Source organism: Parasteatoda tepidariorum, chromosome 2 (assembly GCF_043381705.1).
Source record: "Parasteatoda tepidariorum isolate YZ-2023 chromosome 2, CAS_Ptep_4.0, whole genome shotgun sequence".
Taxonomy (NCBI): domain Eukaryota; kingdom Metazoa; phylum Arthropoda; class Arachnida; order Araneae; family Theridiidae; genus Parasteatoda; species Parasteatoda tepidariorum.
The window spans coordinates 22,778,820-22,804,481 of record NC_092205.1 but is presented as its reverse complement, the minus strand read 5'-3'; the positions used below and the strand labels follow the sequence as shown (position 1 = coordinate 22,804,481).

The 25,662-nt window shown below is 27.7% G+C and overlaps 2 protein-coding genes across 2 annotated transcripts in view; both read right to left on the bottom strand.

The window, feature by feature from the left end:
* The window catches only part of LOC107438098 (spermatogenesis-associated serine-rich protein 2), a 31,832-nt gene extending 14,111 nt beyond the window's left edge, over nt 1-17,721 (bottom strand). Inside the window, exons 1-8 of the mRNA XM_043048732.2 lie at nt 17,521-17,721; nt 10,313-10,383; nt 7,343-7,451; nt 4,886-4,941; nt 3,842-4,001; nt 2,362-2,677; nt 2,187-2,275; nt 1,189-1,318 (exon numbers count right to left, since the gene is read on the bottom strand). Coding sequence (XP_042904666.1) covers nt 1,189-1,318; nt 2,187-2,275; nt 2,362-2,677; nt 3,842-4,001; nt 4,886-4,941; nt 7,343-7,451; nt 10,313-10,383; nt 17,521-17,545 — 956 coding nt within the window. The 5' untranslated portion in view covers nt 17,546-17,721. The remainder of the gene's footprint in view (nt 1-1,188; nt 1,319-2,186; nt 2,276-2,361; nt 2,678-3,841; nt 4,002-4,885; nt 4,942-7,342; nt 7,452-10,312; nt 10,384-17,520) is intronic.
* Nucleotides 17,722-19,934: 2,213 nt separating this feature from the next.
* The window catches only part of LOC107438097 (WD repeat domain phosphoinositide-interacting protein 3), a 23,304-nt gene continuing 17,576 nt past the window's right edge, over nt 19,935-25,662 (bottom strand). Inside the window, exon 10 of the mRNA XM_043048729.2 lies at nt 19,935-21,849. Within this exon, the coding sequence (XP_042904663.1) occupies nt 21,716-21,849 (134 nt within the window). The 3' untranslated portion in view covers nt 19,935-21,715. The remainder of the gene's footprint in view (nt 21,850-25,662) is intronic.

Here is a 25,662-nt window from a genome sequence, read left to right as displayed (position 1 = left end):
GCTTTTTAATCTTTGAATATTTAAAAAAATTTTAACAACTTGATTTATGATAAATTAGTGCATATTATTGATAAATAGATATTATTAAGGGAATCACAAATAAATTTTAATTGCCGATTCAGATAGTATTCACACTTCTATTTAACAAACTATATATATTTCTATTTTAATGTAAAAATTTCCAATGCTTGTTTAAATACATATGATAATTTTCCAACAAGAAAACGTTTTTATTTATATAACATTATTTAATACACTTAAGTGTTATACAACTTAAATTGAGTAAATGTTAGATTTTCTAATAATTAATGCAGTGAAATGTAACTCTGCAATATTCATGATTATATATATTTAAAAGCACGTTTAAAAAAATATCTTTATTATTATGAATTTATTCAGCCAAATATCTAATAATATTCATGTTAAGCCGAATAACTTCATTATTCGGCCGAATAGCTTCGGCATTCGGCAAAAGGGCCGAATACCGAATAGTGGCCGAACATTCTGTACATCCCTAATTTGGTAAGGATTTAGCCAGTTTCACAATAAAAAAGATAAATAGTGCATTCAAATTCTAACAAAAAATTAACAGCACTTTTAAAATTTGTTTTTAAGCTTTGTAAGATAAAGCTGATGTGCACAAGATGTATTTGATTAGTAAAAAAATGTTAGTTTCAATATTAAATACATTCTTGACAGTTGGTTGTACAGCCCGGCCAATTAGTAGTTGACCCACCAGCACTGAGTCAAGATAAATTTTTAATTATCTTTAATTCGTCAAATATCAGACTATACCATGCTACACACTGAATAAAATTTTAAGTACTGATTCTGTTATTTATCATGACACATAGAAGAGCTTTTAAATTAAAAAAAAAAAGTAGAAAATTAACTGTCTTAGGGACTTAATTGAGTACCAGTAATTAAATGTACAGTAAGTTTCATAAGAGTGACAAACTCTTATCGAGTAAAATGGGTAGTGTAGAAGAAACAAAATTATGGGAGAACTAATATGGTCTCAAAATAAGTTGAATTTAAAAGATACTTTTTTCAAAATGAAATAGATTGAATAAGAAATCTATCATAAATAATTTTTAAGTGAATCAAAAAGAGTTTCATTTTTTTTTAACATTCATTTATTATTAACTAAACAAAAAGCCAAACTATAAACAGAAAATGGTCACTTACTGCTTTTGTAAATCACCAAACACATTTTTTATTTTTTTAGCAGATTCTTCTAAACCTTTCTCAACTTGAGAATGTATCCTTTGAAGAGAGATAGCTTGTCTATTTAAATCTTTTTTACACCTATCAATTCCTAAAAAAGGAAGAAGAGCAAAATTAGTAAGACATACAATGCGTACCCTTTAACTAGTACAGGATTTTTTTAGTGGTAGCAAAGGTAAGACTACCAATAAATAATTTAAGCAAATAATTTTTTAAAAATTTCTACTTTTGATTTTTAGCACCACTTGAAAAAAAAAACAGTATGCAAGAATCTCGAATGTTTAGGTTATGACAATGGAGTGAATTTAATATTTTATACTTACTTTTAAAGAGATAAAGACTTAGAAATTCAAACATTAAACTTTTATTGTATTGTCACTAATTACATTAATAAGTAAATAAAAACATTAAACTAGCATAGTGATGTCAATTTGTCATTTTAAGATACGCTTGCACACAAGATTATCACCACTTCAAGGCATTTTATTTTAGGAAAAAAGAATTATTGTAAAAATGACTGAATTTAGTAAAAAAATTTAATCACATGATTTTATGTCCCTGTAATATCAAATGCTTTTTTGATAATATGGTTTTACAATTTTACAAAGAAAAAAAAGGAATAAGTTATATAAAATATATAACAAATATTTTAGCAAATACATGTACATATAAAAAGTTTTTCAGACATTAATTATTTTTTAATATTTTGCAGAACATCTTTTAATTTTTGGATTTTTCAATTTTCAAGGAAAACAAATGATAATTCTTTTAACTTTTTTATTCTAATTTTCTAGTTTATTTCACGACATTTAACATTAGTCTACTCTACACATAACAAAACTTACAAAGTATTATTGAAAAATTGTTATTTTAACAAGTAAAATTCTTCATAGTTCATTTGAGCATTTATCCTCGTAAAGACAAAAGACCAATTACCCACAGAAATTAAAACCACAAACCTCTTTTAGCAGCAGCATTTTGAGAACTATACTGACTAGATGAATCTTCAGATAGTGATGAGGTTTTACTACGTCGGAAACTGCTCGTCCTAAACAATCAAATGAAAACAATAAGTCAATATTTAGCATTATAAATAAAAGGTTTTTTTAAAAATCATGATTAAGTTGTAGTTACCTCTGCCTAAGAGATTGTTTATAATGTTGTTCATTGGCTGCTCTATTTTTAATTTTATCCAGCTCATCATGTTTATCTGAATTATCAGAAAGAGGAGAATTACAAGGTATGTTTTCTGGCTCTTGCTTGCTACCAAGTGGATTAGGTTTTTCATAACCAGATAATGGAAGTGACTGGGTCAGTTCTTGATCTGGCGTGCTGGCTGCTGATCTTGTGTCAAGATTCAAGCTCAGAGGTTCAGAATCCTGTAACCTCTCATGATTGGTATGAGTTGAATTTACACTTTCTATTTCATCAACAGCATCAGGGAGAAAACCTAAATAGAAAAATAATTTCAGTATTCTAATATGTTATAACTGAAGTTTATTCTAAAAAAATTTTTAATTACACTCTTATGCTATATTAGGTGCTAATTTCAAAAAGTAATTTTCTCTCATTAAAGAAGAAAGGCTCGAAGAAAAAAAATTCTTTAAAATCAAATCTGAGTTAATACCAGGGTAGGGTTTTTGCCGTCAAAAACTGGTTTTTGACATGACAGTGGTAAAAACCGTCAAAAACCTACTGTTTTCTTTAATTTATGGCATATAGGGGTAATATATTATTTTCACATAATTGCCTTTATAAATGAATGTTGTAAATGATTGCTATTGATTTTGCAACTATATACATGTATTCTTATAGAAGGATATACATTCATATAGAAATATTGCAATATACTTATTGAAAATAGTGATACTTACTTTTATCATAATAGCTTGATTTGCAAATGATTCAAAATTTTGCACTTCCTAATTGTTAGAAATAAACAAACAAACAAAAAAGCTTGGAACTATTAATAAATTCAAGAATTAAAAAGAATTTAAAATTTGGCATTTTTTAAATATAGAAATAAGCTAAACAAAACTTTCAAAACTTGTAACTACTAACAAACTCTAAGTCAAGAATTACTGCTATTTTGTCAAGTTAAAAACTTTAATTCAGTTGAAAAAGCATATTAAACAAAACTTAATTACAAACAAAATTACATGTTCAGTAGTCGGGGTCACCGTGCCAAAGCATACGATAGCAAGTGACTAATTTTGTGCATTTTTCATTGCCCAGTCAATTTCTAAATCTAGTATGAATGAGTCCAAAATTCGAGAAGATACAAAATTATTTTCCAAATACCTATAAATTATTTTACAAAATACTCAAAATTATTTTACCAACACTATGGGTTTTTGACAGAGGGGTTTTTGACATGACGGTAAAAACCATGGTAAAAACCGTCATGTGTCAAAAACTTGCCAACCCGGTTAATACAACTCTGGTAATTGAATAATTTTAAATTTTAATTTAACCTTACGTTTATCATTAAGAAATAAAAAAGCTCAAGAAATAATATGTGTGGGTTGGTTAGCAAATGAGAACAAGTAACAATAAAATATAACAAAGTAAATTTGCAAACCCTAGCATTATAATTATATTAATTCTATCTTACCATTTCCATTTTCAACTCGCTGGCATTCTTTTTCAATATCAGCATCAACATTTCCACTACTATGAAGACTAGAGCTATCATCAGCATCAAATGAAGCAGTAGCAGTAATTCCACCTACATCCTTCTTGGGCTTCTTTTTCTTCTTTTTGTTTTTATTGTTCTGAAACAAGAATATATTATACATCTTATTCTTGTATAGAGTCTAAGATGCTAAGACTCAGTACTATTCATCAGGAAGTAATTTACTATGTTTCAGTAAATTTTAATTTCATGTTCTAGCCCATTATCAATAAGGGTAGTTTTGAAAAAAAATTAATATACCTCAAATGGAGCTCAAAAGGCAATCTAGATCAAATTTCTTATCCAAAAGCACATATTTCAAGGAAGTAAATGAAAAAATTAAATGTTTAACTCTTTAATTTTCACAACACAGTAATTAAACGGTCTGACAAAGTGACATAGAACTAAAAGTGCCTATTTGGTACTATATATGACTAACTTGAATGTGTGTAAATAAAAAAAATATATATCCATTTCTCTGTAGCTGCATCTAAAATTATGTATGCATAGATAAAACTTTTTCATATATTCTTTCTATATTGAAAAATAAGTATATTTTAAAGTTTAAATAAATATTGTAAATAGCTATTGCAGATTATTTGATTATTTCAATATCACTGCTATTAACAAAATTAAGACGATTTACGGCCTTAAACTTTGTTAGTGTACCCTTCCCATAAACAGAAATTTCCTTGGAGTGGAAAATTTTTTTTAGTCCTAATTCGCTTCACCGAGGTTTCACTGTATGTATATATTGGTAATAAAGCAACATCCAGCATTTATATTAAGCCAATCGAAAATTATCTTCCATTTGATAATATACACTAAAATAGCTTTTAGGTACATTAACACAGAAATAGCGTAATAAAGTAGTACTGTAATTAATTATATATTGGAAAATGTTAACCTAAATTCACTAACAAAGCAAATAAGAAATACATCAAAAATATACATGACCAATAAAGAATATAAAAAATTACATACCTTGTTTTTTAGGCTTCCAGTTTCAGCTAAATGACTTAAAGCTTCCCGGCCTCCATCTAAAAAAAAAAATTCATAAATGAGTTTTTTTCTTCTAGAAAACTGAAGTTAACAACACCCTTTAACATCAAAGACATTTTCATATTTGAGAACAGTCACATAAAAGCAGAAATATTTCTTTTTGTTTTATAAATTCATGAAAGTAAATATTTTTTGTATATTGATGAAAGCTTTAGGATTTATTTTCTTACATGAAAATATGGCTTAGGTATGGATCTCATATAGAGATCTAAATATTGCCAAAAAAAGAAAAAAAAAATAGGTTAACCAAAAAGTATACAATACTTTACTAAACATACCATATTACTACAACTCCATTTGCACAAAATACAATTAATTTTTTTACTACTGCTGATTTTAATTAGAAAATAAACAATAGCAGGTATTGTTTTTTTTTTCATACCAGGACTAAAAAATATCTCAAAATTTTTAACATGCCTTACAGAGCATGAGTCTACTAATAAGTATCACAAATGAGCATTTTACAAGCCTAAACATAATGTTTGAATGTATATTAACGAAAACAGATGAATATTCCTGTTAGTAATCTGTAGAAAAAAATATTAATATCCCTACATTAACAATTTCATTTTTAGAATAAATAAGAGAAATTGATTATTACTAGCATTGATGGAGTGAAGCTATGCATTGTTAATAACTATTTAAATACTGAATTAAAATAGGGTAAACCAATAACTTGAAATTTGATGAATTTACTACTAAAGAGCATCTAAAGACCATAAAAAAAAAAATTTTACGTGATTTTAACAATGTTGAAACACTGGCATCTGACAGGGGCATTTCTTACTGGCAGTGGTCAAGATCGCTTCAGCTGTGTTCCAATACATACCTTCGGTCAAAACAAATTGGTGTCTATTTAAAAGTCCATGAAAATGTAAAATATCATTTTGAAAAATACATTAATAAATTAAACTCTTTTCTAATGGATAAAATGATTATAGATTGGCAAGATATTCTACAAATTCTCCAGGAATAGCCTTTTAAAAGACATGCGCAATTGATGAATTCACAATATTTTTACGATATTTCCAGCTTTTTCAATTCCATTATCTCATTATTCCTTAGCAATTTCACCTTCTTATTCAATTTCATGATTAGGCTTTCACTTTTTGTTTTCAATTTGCACTCGACTCTAGGATATAATTTTCTTCTTCTGCAATGCAACTTTTAAACACAATATTCTACAGGCATAGAATGGCATAACCAGGGTTGCCACTCAAATCTAAAAAAAAAATTCCCTGTGTTTCCCCTGTACATATTATGCACAATATATTAAGAGAAAACCACAATTACTGGGCTCTTGTGTGAGCAATTGTTGAGCTAACTAAACTATATTTATTAGTTTTAATTGCAGGAAGAACAGCTGAACATACTTAAATAATGCTATAGTAAATGAAATAGTTTAGCATGGCTGAAATATCATGGTCAAACATCCCATAGATTACGCTTTTGAGTGGTCACCATTTTTTAAAAGACAAAAATAAGAAACAAAATTCCTTGTATTTTCCCAGTTGGTACAGAAAAAATCAAAATTCCCTGCATTTTCACTATTATTTTAGGTGATTTTTAAATTCCCTGTATTTTCCAGGTATTTCCCTGTTCTCCCTGTTGAGTGGCAACCCTGATAACAGACTAAGTTACTTTAACCTGCGTTTTCCGTATCAATTAAAACTCCTGGTTTTATCAGGTTCTAGCTGACAAATATCTATATAATCAAATCTTCCAAATTCAAATCAAATTATGTTTTCTAACAAAGCAATAGTTTGTTGAACCCTTGAAAGTTTAATGTTCCAAAAATGGAACAAATGGCTTTAAACTAATATATTGACTTTAAAATTTTAAAATAATATTTTGAAACTGGTGCCTAACAGAGAGTGATATTATCCCTTTAACCTTTTGCTTAGGACAAAAGGTTAAAAGCTTTTAAGTAGTGTAGCTGTGTTACAAAAATTGGAGTTTTGATAAATTACATAACAAGTAAGATAAAAATTCACTAATTACAACTCTCTAAAATTCATCAAGAAAAATCAAATAATTATGGAAACAAAACGAAATTAAATTAAAAAAAATACTTCACATTGTAATGTATGAAAGCTTATTCAGACTTTCAATGCTCATTAAATTTAAACCCTCAGTCCTTCTTCCTTTTTTGGAACATTAACATATAAACTGTTATGAAAGATGTATTATTATTATACAAATTATAAACCCTTTGCTTGGTGAAACCTGTTATTCTGGTTCACACGTTGTGCCAGGCGTAAGCATTAGGTCAAATCTAATCTACCACTCAAATCTAAAACTCAGATGATTAAAGAAAAACTTTTATCCCAACTTTATATTATCATAAAATCACAAGTAAAAAATTAATAATAGAAATACCTCTAGTTATTGCATCTATGGCTTTATTTTCATCATCATCATAAAACTGAAGAATTTTAGCAATAGTTTCCTTCTTAGTTTCAGGAAAAGTATCATGTATCCTTGAAATCTGAAATAAATTTAAATCATTCTCTTACTACTATGTCATGATACAAGTAAATTTAGATGCAAACGAAAATGTAACAAACTAATTAAAACATAAATATAATCAAAATTATTAAGATTTTATTACACATGTAGACCAGTTATTCATAAATACTTGGGTACACTAGGCAGTGGAACAGTGGCAGTGGATCAATAACTAAAATAATAAACCTGGCTAAATATTGTCAAAGTTCAAAATTATCAGCAACTATGATGGGAAATTTTAAATTTTAATTTTCAGAGCAGGGTTAGTACCAAAGTATTTTATTTTTACCAATAAACATTAAAAACCATCATGTAAACAATATACATATAGCTAAAAAAAATAAGCAGCTGCTGTGTTGAGATCTGAAACAAGACTGCAATACATTGAAGAGAGTATGATTTTGCTAGCTTGTGCATGCATCGTGATTGTGCAAATAAGAGCATCTACCTAAAGATTAAGAGTAAAAATAAGCATTAAATTATCAGGGTTGGCATGGCGTTTACCATGTGAGTTTTTTTACTACTATTACTCATGGTTTTTACCATCTTGAGAAAAACCTGTTTTTTCCATGGATTTTAGTCTATTAAGTTTCCCAAGAGTTAAACTGTTAACTGTTTCATAAAAATAAACACTTTTCCCATCCTTAGAAAAATTTCGCATTCTTTCTGCTTTTCTGTGAACACATTAAAGCGTACATTTAAGGCAGTACCGAAACAATAGCTTGAAACATTAAAAAAACAGTCCTGTAAGCATTGCAATATAATATCTGATCATTTTACAAATTAATGTTCTAAAGATTTTTGCAGTGTACTAAGTTGTTCTAATATTCCTAATAAAAAAATATGTCCTAATTTGTCATTTGAAATCTTTTTCATTTTTTTCTTTTTCTTTTATTGAGCGGTATTATGACTCCACTATAATACAGTAAAAACTCAATAAAACGAGTACAGCAAATTATGAGATCCCCTTCAAAATATTAAATGTACAAGAATTAATGTCTATAACAAGTCAAAAATTACTAGCCTTCCTGACAACTTTTATTTCGGGAAATAGCTTTTTGATGTTTAAGTGAGCAATATTATTTTAAATAAAGATAAATAAAAAAACATTTTTGTCCTGATATCAATATAGAAAATTGAAAAGCAAACATTTAACTTTGCTTTCTTTTTGCAATCTTAAATAGAAATGTTTATGGTGCAAACATATACACGTGACCACCCGATAAGTTGACTTAATCCTTTAAAAAATTAATCCACTCTTTTTGGAAATTATGCTGCGCACTTCAAAAGTATGCAGCTTTTGTCAATCCCAATTAATCATGTTTACTATTCTCCATTCATTTAAATAGCTAACTATTCAGATCAACATTCAGTGTCATTGGTGAAGTCAAAGCTATTGCACTTTATTTTCTTTTTTTCCTTGCATATTGCAAAAACTTGTTATGTTTTGACAATTCATTCTTCGTCATTATGTTCAGTTTTAATAAATACTACTAATGAATACTCATTAAATGAATGTATTTGCTTATTATAACTTTTTTTCATCGCCTAATTTATTATACAAGAAAACTATAATAAAGTATAACTTTTCAATTATGATTTAGGAGACAGCTTACATCCTAATCTGTCAATACACTTGTCAAACAGTTATTTAATTGCAGATATACAATACAAGTATATAAATGTATATGAATTATCTAATAATTCTTAATATTTGCTTCAGTATGGAAATAACATATATCCCTATCAACTATAAGTTACAAACTAGTATATATGTAAATAAATAAATAGCTAACAGTATTTACCAGGATTTTAGAGGTAAAAACCTAGTTTTTACCTCTAAAAAAAACCTAGTTTTTACCATGTCCTAGTAAAAGCTGGTTTTTCCCTAACAAAAACCCAACCCTGTAAATTGTAACAAGTTACTTCTATCTGCTTTAATAAAAAATTACAATTTAGTTATTTTTATACAACAATAGAATGAACAGATTAATTATAACTTTTATGTTAAGATCTCTTTGAAGATAGTAAAACTAAATACCAAGTTGTTATTTTTTTATATATTGAAGAATAATTACATAATTATCCAGGAAAGTTTCTACATCTTTAGTTTGTAAGAAACTAATAAAAATAAATAAGGTATTGGAAATTAAAAAAAAAAAAGAGATGCAATGTAAATGGGCATTTTTACATACTTAGGCATTAAATTAAAAATTTAATTGGTAATCAAAAATGTAATAAAATAAATTAATAATCATGAGTTGCCAGAATTTATTCTCATCAGAATAAATCCTTTATAAGTAACCGTAGTCAAAATAGTTATATGTAATGGCAGTCAAAATAGTTTGAAAAATTGATTAAAGGATTTTTGACAAAGAATTACATTTCAAAACTTCAATTTCGCTACGACTTGAAAAACTAAATCTTATGAGGAATACTAATCTTATGAGGAATACTTAACAGGAGTCAGTCACATGATCATTAAAAATATATTAATATCCTAACTAACAGGTAAGGTAACATATCAAGACTTAATTTTTTTCTATTCTATTAGGTACATCTATACAAAATGAAAAAATAAAAACTAGGAAATGACAGTCAGATTTTTTCTAACAATTTATTAGCATTTTATCGAACCAGAAATTAAAGAGCATATTCGTTTTATTATAATAAGCAGATACTTTTGAATAACTCAAATTTTAGAATTAATCAATAAAAAATATAAGTTTGATTTCTTGAAAATATATTAAAACTATTTAAATAAATACATATAATATATATCCATATGAATTTTTATACACTGTAATGAAAGCCTGAAATGACAAAAATAAATCATCTTACTTTTTGCTTTGTTGATTCACTAGTTCTTTGTTCAGAGGGCATACTTATAGAAGAATCGTGAGAGAAACCTTCTGTAGAAAGCAACAAAATTTCAACAAAACAATTTTTTTACATGATTATATGAGAGAAATCAAACAAATGAAGGAGGCAAAAAATATCATAAAAATAAATAAAGGCTTATCGGCAGGGTATTTGAAAATTCCAAAGCAAGATTGAAAATAAGAACTGAAATCAAGACATTATATAGCCAAGGTAGTTGTTTGTTTTGATTGTCTGCATCATTTCACCTGCTTTGCTGAATAAACATAATGAACAATTGACTGCATGTGAAGATGGGGCACATTTATTGATATTTGCCTAAACGTGTTTAATTCAAGAAAATTCTTATAGACAAACTATCTAGAGCTTAACAAGATATTTGAGAATATAGGATCAAAACAAGGTTCATATGATTTAAATCACTTGATTTATGTCATGATTTAAATTAACTGATTCTATAAAGAAAAAAAAAACATTGATTAAAGTCAAAAATATCTTTTGTATAGGATAATTTATAAAAATATTCCTGATGTTATAAGATTTATTCTTCATTTGATATTCAAGTGATAAATTGGTTTCCTGTCTTTATAAATTCATGCAATTATTGAGTTTAATTAAAAGCGAAATATTTTTTCTGTGATTAGTGTGTAATAATTATTTTAACCATTTCAGTTAGAAAAATTAAATACTTTAGTTTAGTATTGTTTAAATAGTATTAAGCATTATTAATATATTTCTTTCATCAGAACTTCAAATGATTGGCACATGTAAGAAAAAAACTGATTTCGTTTTCTTTTATAAAAAACAATTTTGCCAACTCTACATAGAAAGTAAGAATAGACTAAGAATAAAGTAAAATTTTGATTTAAAGAAAAATATATTAATGCACAAAATATTTTTTTAATTTGAAGATTATTTACAAATTACTAATATTATGACATTTCAATAAACAAAATTAATAATCATTAATTTTATTCCCAAATAATAAATAAAGCAAAATAAAGCTGACTAAATTTATTTAATGCTCTGTGTTTTATTTTCCCATGTTGTACGCTCTAAATGCTTCAAAGATATTTTTTCACCCCGTTCTTCCAATGGGTTAAAAAAAAAATACTTGATACCACTAAAATCATGCACAAAATTTAAATACATACCAATACAATGAATAAAGCTAAAATAATTCTTTTTTTTTTTTTTACATTTATTATTATTTATTGACCTTTTTGATTATTAAATGTGATCTTATTTTCATAAGATTCATTTTATTGCATATTGCATATTTTTTTCATCACACAAAATAAATATAAATTCTTAGAATTATGAGATATGCATTTCAGTAATTGATCATTTTGAATTCAGACATATTTGTAAATACATTTCCAAATTGTATTTCTTCAGCTTTAGTTTTTTCAAACAGTCAATGATAAAGAACAAACCCTAAATATTTACTATAGGCAGCAGTTTCTCTAACCTTGCCAATCCTTTGACATAACTTATTATGAGTAAAACTTCACCTGAAGTAACATCTGGTGCTTTGTGGTACTCTGTTACCTCTCTACTCGTAACGAGGTAAACCTACATTGGTTACCTGGACATATGGGCATTCCTGGAAATGAGCTGGCTGAAGAAGCAGCACGGGCTGGCTCCGGTGCTGTTTTCTATAGCCAGCCTTGGGAATCTCTCCTATATCAATGAGGGCATCTATAGTCAACCTCTATGGCAAAATCACCCATGAGTAATGTCGCAACTCTGATAGTAAATGACAAGCTAAATCGTGACAGTCCTAGTGTGCGTTAAAAAGAACTTCATGAAAAAAGTGCCAATCAACAAATGGACTATCTGAAATGTTCCGTTAAAATGCTGTGCGCCATAATAAAAACAGAAAAATCACAAAAATTATACAAACCAGAACAAAAGAAGAAGAAACAATCTCAATTCTTAGAACTCAAAGTGTCAACAAAAAAAAATTACAAAATTGACTTGCCCAAATATAATTTTTTTTTTAAAAACCAGAAGTATGAAAACTTGTGGTTTAGTATAAAGTAACTAATGTTTCAATTCTTCACATTTCATTTTTCCATTTGTCTTCCAGAAGATAAATTTGCAAGCGCATGAACTTTCATTCATATTTGCACATTTTACAAATATATTACTAAGTTTACAGATTAAAAAAAGTTAGCGCTTAAAACACTAATGTTTAATTAAATATTACTATATTTGCCTCAAAATATCTAAATATGTGTGCGGCCCTGCGTTAGTTAACCTGCTGTGCAAGTGGCCCCTTCACTTAAAAAGATTGTGCATCCCTACACTAGACAAAATGAAATTTTGACAAAACTGTAAATTGCAAAACTGTAAAATTAAATTAAATACCGAAACTTTTTATTTCACCAGAAAATATAATTGATTGCTTCGAATGTTTTAGTTTCTGATTAAATTAGAACTAGTCTGTAGTACTTTTTATCATCTTACATTTTAACCACTAAAACTTTCTATCAGGATTTCAGTGTATGTTCTTTTAATTTTCTTTTAGAAGAGAACATTAAGTTTTGGAACAGCCTTTTGGAATGGAGAGAGAAACAATTTAATAATTAAGTTTTTTAATTTATTTTTATCCAGTTTCATTCTTTTTTTATTAACTGATTTTAAAAATTTTTAAAGAGTTGAAAAAAATCATTGTAGATGCAATTACTAACAAATAATAGTGATAGAAAAATAGTGATTTAACTCCAGAATAATTTTAACTAAGAGGAATATATTTTATTATTAAAGATAAAGAAAAATGTAACAGGAAAAATATGAATAAAAAATACAAGCAGCCTCTATTCTGATGAGGGCTGAGACATGAATGTATATAATAGAAGTGCATACATCTAAAAAGCACCAAAGCCTAGACATGTGCAATGATGCAAAATTAGGAATATCTGACTGAAGTTAAAGGGTTGAAATGAGCCCCAAATTCCTACAAACTTATTTTTAAAGAATAATTACAAAACTTTCGAAAAGAGTAGTTTGAGATTGTAATAATTTCACAGAAATCTTAATAGTTTGCACCGTTGTTGATATCAACCTGGTACATGGAATTCAAAGTATAGATTAAGATTTGTCTCTCAAACATTCCCTTAATGATAGACTGGTTAGCTTTGAAGCAAAAACTGTTAAACAACAGATTTGAGATCGTACCTCAAGCTGTTGTTAAGAGTGGTCAGACATCTTGATATGCGAGTTGTTTTAAAACTTTTCCTTTAAAATATTTATTTGAAAAGGTTTTTTAAGGCTTACAATAAAAAAAAAAATTTTTTAAGTACATGTCTTTAAAAAAAATCATTCAACGCACTTAAACTCATCTTATTCTTTCTAACAGATTCTATGTAAAATTAGATTTTTCTCCTGAAGCTAAGAACATTATCATTAACCTTAAAAGTTGTGCTACTCTTTGCCTCCAAAGAAAGTCCCACCTTTTTTATTTAATTTATAATTATTTATGGTAATAATTTTTTCTCAGAGTTTATTGCCGGGGGTCTGTCTAGATTTTTCTGAGAGGTACCTCTATTTTGTGAAAATTTAGACATAATTTGTGAAAAATTAAAAATTAGATTTAAAAATCCAACACAAAAATATGGCAAGAATACAGATTTATCATTTCTTAATGAATACAAAAATAAAATTTTAAGAAAAAGTATTTTGTGAAACTACTGTTTTTCCTAAAATTAAATTTGTGAAACGTTTTCCCTAAAGTTGAATTTGTGAAGGTACCGCTAAACGGTAGTAAATTCGGTCTGGACAGACCCCTGATTGCAGACCCCAGATTAGGAAATCCTGGTATGAAAAACAAAATTTATTTTAAATCAAAAGAGAAAAAAAATACTGTGTCAATCAATAATTGTTCATTATATATTTTTCCTAAATCATAAGATACTTTTGAGAAACAATAACCAAAGTTTATTTTCTACTACAAAGACTAGCAACACATCATTCTTTACTGTTTAACCTTCGCTTTAAGCAAGTGTTAAAATAATCTTGAAAAAATAACTGAGTGCTAAGAATACAGCTAACTGCTTGGTTTGAATGCTAGCCAGAGCCTAGGCTTTAACACTCCGGCGGGCGCGTCTTGAAACTTACGGGATTGGGCGCGGTGTATCTGTCGGATACATTTCTGTTTTATGTGTTTTTTGTTAATATGTATTACTTTAAATCTTCTATTTTTATTTCATTTAGGTCCAGGCTTTTACACCCAGACCTTTTTTCAGTTTTTTTTACAAATTTTTTCATTTTTTAATTTTTCTCATTAAATGCTTTTATTTCAATATTATATGTTAGTCTAGCATCTTTTTCTCTACTTTTTTCTACTAAATATATTAGAAACCGTAGAAATGTATTTGTTAGTGCATTTCACAATTATTTCCAATACTTCGTCAGAAAGAGCACAGTTCCAAGAGCCATATATAGTTTTTATCCCTTTCGTACATTCGATTACTCCAGGTAATTTTGTGATAATGTTCTTCGATCTAACTTTCACATTTTTTCTTTCTATCCAATTTTCCCATTTAGTACTATTGTCCATTTCTACATAAAGTTCATCATTATTAGCTTCAGAACTATCACTGCTATCAGAATCAACTTCACATGTTTCTAAAATTTCTTTGTCATCATCAAATTCTACAGCATTAAATTCCTCATTCCCATCGCTAAATAAGAATACTATGAACTAGCTCAAAGTCTTTTTGATTATTCATATCTAAAAAGCGTTTAGTACTCATCATGGGAAAAGAAAAATCAAAAACACACAGGGAATCTCGATATGTCCGTAAAGCTTCAAGAAACAAACGTTATCGGGCGTGTGTATCTAACAGATACAATAACTTCATACAAGCTTCAAAATAGAAAATACTTCTTCACGGAACTGTTCGTTACTACATTCCGATGTAGCAGGTGGCCAGATGGACAGATACTGGTAAGGTCAAGGTCGTGAGAAAATATTTTAAAGGACAAAAACAGAGATATTGTATGAGCCTGTATCTGTCAGATCAACGCACCCGATGGAGTGTTAAGATTACAGAAATGAAGTTGGACAAGGCCTTACTAGATAAGCCACTAATACCAGTTAGACTATACATTATATTCATTAAAAACTCATTCTCCATAAGAACATACTAGCCAACATCGGAGAAATAAAATAACAGATTGGCGAAATAAATTCTGTTTCAGCTTTTTTAAGATTTAAAGTCTAGAAAAAAATGAGTTCTAGTAAATCCATAGTAAATGATAGAATTTCAAATGTTGAAATAAATACTTTTAAAATATCAAAATGCAAGATAACTTCCTCACTGTGTAATCTTAAAAAATCCAGTCATAAATTGTATGTTGATAATTAAAAAAAATTTTCAATATTTAATACATATAACGTAACTTTTATAATTCTCACATAGAATTATTTTCTACTACTAAATAAATATGTAGATATATTTACAATGAAACTAAATATGAAAAGACTAGGAAAGTTGAAGGTTTATTTTTTCTTTAGAAAGTTTTAGATGTTCTTACAATTTCACCTGTATTTGGAAAAAGATCAACCTAACTTACCAAAAATAAATATCAACCAGCAAGTAATGTTGGGTAACATAAGAAAACAAGCATGTAAATTTTTCCTAAAATAAAAGGTTGCAAACACGCAAGGCAACCACAGAACGATATTTAAAAATAAAAAATAAAAAAGAGGACAACATACAACAGTATATTTCTTTTACTCATATCTATAAACAATCCTGAGAAGATTTCTGAATTGCAATTGCAGCAAAATAATCACCAAGTCTTGGCAGAAACTAAAGCAGACTGTCAGAAATTTTAAAAGGACCAACTCGAAGGGTATAACTCATAGCTACCTCTAGGCTAAAGGATACATGCTTTTTTTTAAAAAATTTGCAAGTGTAGTTGGCACAACAGATGACAATACAGAAATATCCAATTTCTTTGAGCCAATTCCAAGACATTTCAAAATATGCAACATGAGATTAACTATTATATAACATAAATAACAACTGGAAAATATAACATAATTAACTTGAATACACCTAGCATTTCAATTCTTATACCATAGAAAGTAACAATCTAATTAAAAGATGGCATCTAAAGGATTCCTTTATAACTACAACCAGTTAAAAATAAAAAGTTTAAAAATATTTTAATTTTCTTTCTTAATACAAACTCTTCAAAAATAACACAAGCTACTAGCTGATTTATGAAAAAGAATTATAGTTTAAATATATAAACATAAGAAGCAAAGATTGTGAGAATTTCACAACAAAGAAAAATACTTTAAGAAGTAAAAGAATAAAAATAAAGTAAGCTTACAAAATTTAGCAAAGCTCTTGATAAAAATTTAAATCAAAATACAGCAACAACTGGTAATGGAAAATTTATTTTTACTTTAAAGGAAAACTCTTAAGCAGAAAAAATCTTTGATAGTATGATTGATCACATATGATAAGGTGTCAAAATTTATCAGATAAAATATCTCACACAAGAAATCTGGGGGAAAACCCTTTTAAGTGACACGTAAAACAACGCAAACTTAACATTGGCACTTTCTATGAATTACTTAATTCTTCAAACTAAATTAAATACTTCTCAAGATTGATGAAACTATTCAATTTAACATTAATGAAAAGATTGACAATAATAGAATAAGAGCTTTAAGCAACAAAATATCAGCGTAAGAAAATAAATAAAAAAATTTATTTACATCAAAGGTAATTTCACATTTATTGACTGGAAAACAAATTCTTGAAATGTTTAATAAATTAATGATCATTAGGCGATTGGCTGCACGAGCAAATATTATGTAATTAAGTAAGTAAAAGTGGCTTTCCTTTAAAGCAATAATAAAAAGGCATCGAAGTGCTACTTGTTTCAACTATTAAATGCAAATAATATTTTTTCCAATGCCTTTTTTTTAGCTTGACTAAAATATTGAATGGAAATATTAGTTACGATACTAAAACAGAAGTAATTGCATTCCAAAAAATAATGCAAAATATGATGCAACAATAAATAATAGTCCATCAATAATATTAAATTGTAATATTTTTCTGAAATTTAATTTTTTCTTTTATCTTTAATTTTAAAAAAATGTTTCTTTCTCGTTGTGAATACTTCGTTTTTGCACTTACCCTTTGTGCCTCCCTTCCGAGCCATAATGTAAAAACACAAAATTACAATAGTTTTATTAGTTCCAATAAATTATAAAGCTAAAATAATCTTTCTTTCAGAAATAATGATAAATTTTAGTTTAAGATTTAAGAAATACCGGAGATCACAGAACAGTCGCGAAATTATAGCCAAGAGATAGCTTATAAATGGTGTTGCCATTTATTTATTTTAATATTGAAAAGGCGAATGACCCATGGTCGCCACTGTAGCCGAGCAAGTAAAGTCTAATAATTTTTGAGTCTCTTCTTGCTTGCGAACTGCATGCAATTTTAAGTCAATGCAATTCGAATATGCGCGAGAAATTACTCTTACATGTAGTTTCTGAACCGGTTGTCTTACTACCAAAGCAAGGGAGACATCCGCCATCCCCTCTGCTGAGGATCAAAATTGCAATGGCATGTCTTCGGATCATCTTCAGTGTTGTTTCCCAGACCATGGCCAATACCCATTGGGCAGCTTTAGTGCTACGTAAATAAAGTTTCTACCCACCATTCTTTTTAGTTCACAAAATTAATATAAAAACATAGCGTACGTTATGGATTAACGTTATAAATAATGCTACACTTTTTTTTAACCTCTCTCTCAAAGAGAGTCTCTCCACACTAAATTTCATAAACATAGTACTACTTGCAATTCAGAAAAAAAGCACTCCATTGTTGATCACTCTTCATACTTTATTTTTATGCTTTAACTATGCATTTTAGTGACGTTAGCAAGCATAATAACAATGATGACATAAGTACTGATATAAAAAGATGAACACATGAGACATATATAAAAAAATTTATGCATAAATATTAAACCTGTTAATTTTAAATGTACAGTTATTTTAATCTGAAAATGTGAAATGTTGCATCTCTTCTTTTCCACCCCTTTATAATAATTTCTATTATCCCTCCAAGCGGGACATCATTTGTAGACAGCAACTTTTGTATTTCATGGCCTTATCCTGTACCTTTTTTTTTGTCACCTGAAAAGTAATCTCAATGATCATATTTTTAAAAAAAATCAAACAGCTTCTATCCTTTTAATACACCCCGGCACCAAATTATATTTAAAAAGAGGACATCGAAGACGGTTGGCACTTAGCAAAAAAATTTTATGAAGCACATGTTAATTGCTGACTATATTATAATAGATAAAAGAAAAGCAGAACATACAATAAATTGTTTTACCAATATTTCAGAACGAAAAAATCATACTCCTAACCCTAAAATAAGATATATTACTTTTTTTTTTAATTCTTTGATATGGACTGATTTTAATTACCAAAATTGCCTCACTATGAATTTCATTTTTCATTATACTTTTGACAAGTCAAAACTAGATAGCTCTCATAGAATTGTGTCAAGTTAATTATTCCATCTGAAAGAGTTAAATAAATACATCGAAAAAAGCTTTTTGAATTTTGTAAGTGAATAAGAAATTTCTCCTTTTAATTATAATGATGAGAAATACCAATTTCATATCAAAGAAGATACTCTCTCAAATTAATAAAGCAATACCAAGTATTTTCAGTACTTTGGTTCTTTACAATAAAAGTACAGACCACCTTAAATTTCATTTCTAATTTTCTAAGATTATTTAGCATAGATAATATCGCATACTTATCATTGTTCATAAATTCCTCAAATCTGCAGGTAAATAAGGTAATAAAATTTTGATTGTTTAAAAAAAAAAAAAAAAAAAAAAATAAGAGCCGCAAATGTAATTTTTTTTAATTTAAGAAAGAAAATATAAATAAGAGAATGAAGAAATAAAAACAAGCATGCAAATTTATAATTTTAGGTTAAATTAAGAGGTGACACAACACCTTTGGACATTACTAGATAGTTTATACTTATAGTAGATTTTTTGTAAAACTTTTTTTTTTTTTTTTTTGATCTTTCAAATTAAAAACGTAACTAGAGTGGCTCAAATAGCAAAGATACTATTTTAATGTCAACATCAAAATTATTGCTCAAAAAAAAAGGTTATAATTGAACTTTTAATTTATTTTTGCCAAAAGTTTAAAATTTCTTTTTCAGACCATAGTAATGAACTTGGTGACATTGGCTTAAATCAGAATTTTAATATTTCTTCATCCTCAATTCTTGGAGAAAAAAATTAATGAAATGTAAAAACATAAACATTTGTGAACTTAACAAAATAAATACATAATAAAACTCATATTTATTTTTTTCTTATTTTTTTAAAGAATTTTATTCTTTTGTACTTATTTTTAAGCTATTTATTTGAAAGTTACTAATAGGCAAGGTTTAATCTATCTTTTTAAAAAACGATTTGCCTAAAATTCGGCAGATTTTAATTGGTTTAGACTTTCCATAGCAAACTTTACTACTGTATAACAAACAATGAACAACAGAGACAAAAATAACATCATTTATACATTTTATTAATTTTCTTAACAAAATATATTACAATGTATCACAAAAATATGGGTCCGACAAGTAATATACAATTTACATATCTCACAAATCCTATTAACATTTAGTGCCATAAATAATGAACTAACATTCAAGTCATGCATCAGATATGATTCTATAAATATTACATTTATTATGGAAAACAATTTAGAAATTTCATTTATAAAATAAATAGATTTAAATTATTTGTAAAACTTCATTTTGGAATCTTAAAACAGGAGTATACAATACTTTTTGAAGGAGGACCGAAGGAAAAAACAACTATGGCTTGAGGGTCAAGCTGAATTTAGCTCTAATATCAATTAAGAATACCTTAATTATTCTTTAAAATAAGAACAATAACAATTTGTCATGTAAATAAAAAGACTAAGTATAGAAAATTACATTTACTCTGTTTAAACTGTATATATACTATGTATAAACTGTATATATATTAGTTTCAATGAACAAATCTTTTCCATTTTGCACATGTTGTCTTGTTTAGTAAAATAATAGTAAGCTTTAAACTTTTTTCAATAGAAAATTAATTCTATTATTTTTTTTATTGCAATTTAACTGCTTAAATCTTTTATGTTCAAAATAAATCCTTGAACTATTGTTTTGTTTTGGTTACATATACTGCAAAAAGAAAAAGAAAAGGAATAGATTAAAAATTTATATCTGCTTAAATTGGTATTGCAATATATTTGAAATTTGGTGTTATAATTTTTATATTAAAGAAAAAAAATTATGAAAGAAAGATCTTTCGTACGATGTTACACACTGACTCTTTAAAGACAGCAGGTTGAGCACTTATTTTTTACAGAAATAAATTCAGAGTACCTGATTATTTTCAACATTTTCATTTCCATAAATATTTTCAAATTTTAAGTTGAAGCCTAAAATTATGAAATACAAGAATGAAGGAAAAAAAGAAACTTTAAAATTCAAAAGTTATGAAAAAAGAAAGAAATTGCAAGCTACTGATCTCAATTGCATTACAATAATATAAATATTTTGCTTATGTTTATCACAGAAGTATAAACTTGTAATAATTTTAAAGACACCAGCTTAATCTAACTTATGACTAGAAAGACACGAAACACATTTTTACAATATACAGAAAAACACATTTTTAAATGAAAATGTGAAGAAATAAACAGTTTAAATATTTTAACAAAACAAAAGAATTAATGATATAGATTAAATGTTATTACTAACGGTATATAATTTGACATATGAGTTTACAAAAATAAAAAGGACTATGCTACACAACAACAGTTAAAATATCTCAAAAAATGATTTAACAGTTTTTTTTCCATGTGCAAATATTAAACCATTTATTCCTTTAAAAGGATTAAAATTGTTTTTTTCTTCTTAAATTTTATCTGAGACAGTTATAAAACAATAACAGCATATATTTTTCAGCAAATGTTTAAAAATTTGTCCTTATTACATTTATACACAACTTTTTTAAGCAATAACCAATCTGGTCTTGCATTCTGGTCATTCACTTAATTTTTAAGCAAAACTTAAAAAAAAAAAAGGGGGAGGGAAAATTAGAAAGACATTACACAGAAGGAAATATGAACACAAATACTTCCTTACACTAATGCCTTTTGTCAAATTACAACATAAACAGCTGTCTGAAAGACATTAAGAAATAAATTGAAATTATGATACATTCAGCTGCAACGTGAATAGTACACATTATACATCTAGTTAAATTTACATGCTGATAAAAAGAAGTTCATCTGTTCTTTCCATAAATGTCCATAATTGAAGTGTCATCACTTAATTCCAAAAATTGAGCATAAATATCTCTCGTACATTCTCCTTTTGCATTGAATAAAAATTTGTAATAGCTCCCATCAGCACATATTGCTAAAATAAAAAAAAAGGTTCATTTCGTTTTTCATCATGATGTACACCAATTTCACATATAACCACATATACAAGTATGTGTGCACATATATATGTGCGTACATACACATATATGTGTGCACATGTATATGTTACCGTTAAAGTATGAAATCCGTTATTTTATAGAATACCTAGTTATTCCATGAAATAACTGATCGTGTCCATTAAAGTGTAAAACTCTCTTGTATTTCATGGTTTAACTAGTTATTTCATAGAATAACGATCTGCAATTCGTTAAAGTGTAAAATAATCTATAACTTAATGTTCAAAGAGAAAGAGAAAAGTCTAAAAAATGCTTAGAAATTCAAGCGAAAAAGATTAAATTAATGTCGGATAAATCTCATTCTGAAGCCTCTGTGGGGTTTACCGTCCGTATCCCAGTGCCTGAAGTTGACACAGGAAAAGGTGATGCCAAATCTATTTTAGCTATCATCATAAAAATAACCGAAGAAGGATTTTTCCAATTGGGCACAAGAAACGGCTGCATAAAACAATTATATTCCCGATCCCAGTTCAGTGTCTGCGAACAAATATTAATTAAAATCGAAGAAGTACCGGATGCAGAAATATCGCTCCAGTCGGTTGCTACAGCTCAAAGTTTAGGTACTGGTCAGGGATTTAAAAAAATGTTCGTGTAAAACCAAGTGAGTCAACAAAAAATGTTTTTGTTTTAGAAATAATGTTCTTTGTAATTCCAAGTGTCATTTTAGTAATCCTTGTTGTAACAAATGATTTTATCATACGTTTCCATAAATACCATTTATACGCTGCATAAATTAGATAAATTGCTTCATTTTCATTTTAATTGTCGATCATTAGTTTATTCATAAAATACCTAGTTACTTCATTTTAGATAAATCGTTTATTTTACACTTTAACTGTCTCTCATTAGTTAATTTATAGAATACCTAGTTATTTCATAGAATAACTAGTTAAAGTGTCAAATTAATAACATATTACACACTTCAACAGTCACGATCAGTTATTTCATGTAATAACTAGGTACTCTACGAAATAACTGCATTATATACTTTAATGGTAACATATATATATATACAGGGAATGGACATAATAATGGAAACACTTTTATACTAATTAATTTTCTCACATTTCTCAAGAAATAATTCAAGAATCATTTTATAACTTTAGAAGTGTATAGATTTATGTGATTTCTCATACTTTTCAATCAGTTTAAAGCTTTTAGATATTTAAAGGAAACAACAATAAATTACAAACAGAAAATAGTGTTTTTGAACACCCTATGCCAAAAAATGTAGCAATAAATTTGTCACTTGCAGCAATTATTTTGGTTATTACATTCAGTAATTACACAAAATTTCGTGAGACTAGCTTAAATACTTATCAAGATATGTACATTTTTATAAAAAGACTAATTTTTTGTCTTACTTTTTTGCTATAATTTTAAAAATGTTCAATAAAAATAAACAAAATTAATTACATAATTTTTGTTTTGTAATTTTTTGCAGTGAATCATATTCGGCAACTGATAATAAATTTCTGATTTGAATATCTTAAACATTGAATATTTGTAAGTAATAATTGAATATTTTTAAAATTATAGCAAAAAAACATACGACGAAATAATAAGTTCTTAATAAAAATGTCCATACCCTCATAAATATATAAGCTAGATTGATGAAATTTCGTGCAATTATTGCATATCGTAATTAAAAATAATTGTTACAAGCTACAAATTCAATATTACATTCAATACTATATTTTTTGGCACGGGGTATTCTGAAACACTATTTTCCCTGTCTAATTTAGTGTCGGCCCCTCGAACCTCTAAAAGCTTTAAACTCCATTGAGAAGTATGAGAAATCCCATAACCTAAACACTTCTAAAGTTATAAAATGATTCTCTAAGTATTTTTTGAGAAAGATAAAAAATTGTGTTCACATAGATATGTTTTTATTATTTTGTTCAACTGCTGTATGTGTGTGCATATCCCTATATATATATANCTATATTTTTAACTAATTTTATGAGTTCTATGTACTTACAACACATGCGGAGTATATATATATACAATGGTGGCCAAAAGTGTGAACACTTTTTGAAAGTTTCATGTTTCTCAACTTTGTGTGCTTGTAGAATATATTAATTTTTACTTAAAAACAAACGTTTACATATCAAATTGAAGGTAATTTAATGAAGAATTTATTAATAAATAGAGTATTACAATATCTGTATTACAAAAAAGGTAATGCTACAAATAGTCAGATCTATCTTAGATGTGCATGTTTTTAAAGTGATACTTACACAATCAATAACCCTTATTTTTAAGACAGCTTCACAGCGTCTTTTCATCTAGTGAACGAGTGTTTGGAGTTCATCTTTCGTAATCACATGGTGTCAAGAATCAATTATAGCTTCACTTAGTTGTCTTCTATTGGATGGACGCTTTTTTCGTACAAGAATTTTCAAACGTCGCTGCAAATTTTCAATTGGATTGAGATCAGGGCTGTTTCCTGGCCATGGTAATATATCTATGCCTTTATTTTGAAAGCATGCTTTGCTTTTGTTGTGTGGCATGGAGCTGAATCCTGCTGAAAAAATAATGGTCCGTTGTTGGAGAAGAGATCCCTGATTGAAGGTATCAATTTTGGTTTCAGGGCAGTTTCGATGTATTTTTTGGCATTCAGGATGCCATCAATCACTTGAATTCGGCCCACACCATTTGCAGACATACATGATTGATGACATTTGTTGGATTTTTTGTAGTTGCTTGATTGCAATCAGGATGAAGCGCTTCACCTACACTACGTCTCACGTATTGTCTACCATCACTTCCAAAGAGCGATATTTTACTCTCATCCCTCCAGATTACTTGCTTCCATTGATTTTCTGACCATTTATGTATTCTTTTGCCGACTTAACTCATTTTTCGCGTTGCTTTTGATTTAAATATGGTTTTTTCCCTGGAATTCTAGCTTGTAGTCCAAATCCTGATAACCTTCTTCTTATTGTTCTTGAACTTGCTGCAATACCAGCTGCATTCATTTACATCTAATGGCATCTGATGACATTTTTCTATCTTGAAGGCATAGCCATTTAATTTTTCTTTCGGTAGTAGCACTTGTGAATTTCCCCTCGGCCTGATTTGGCATCCTGAATGCCAAAAAATACATTGAAACTGTCCTGAAAACAAAATTGATACATCAAGGATCTCTTCCCCAACAACGCACCATTTATTTTTCAGCAGGATTCAGCTCCGTGCCACACAGCATAAGTATGCAAAGCATGCTTTCAAAATAAAGGCATAGATATATTACCATGGCCAGGAAACAGCCCTGATCTCAATCCAATTGAAAATTTGTGGCGACGTTTGAAAATTCTTGTACGAAAAAAACTTCCATCCAAAAGACAACTAAGTGAAGCTATAATTAATTCCTGGCGCCATGTGATTACGAAAGATGAACTCCAAACACTCGTTCACCAGATGAAAAGACGCTGTGAAGCTGTCTTAAAAAAATAAGGGTTGTCCTACTAAGTATTGATTGTGTAAGTATCACTTTAAAAACATGCAAATCTAAGATAGATCCCTCTATTAGTTGCATTACTTTTTTTGTAATACAGATATTGTAATACTGTATTTATTACTAAATTCTACATTAAATTACCTTCAATTTGATATATAAACGTTTGTTTTTAAGTGAAAATTAATATATTCTACAAGCACACAAAGTTGAAAAACATGAAACTTTCAAAAAGTGTCCACACTTTTGGCCACCACTGTATATATATATATAT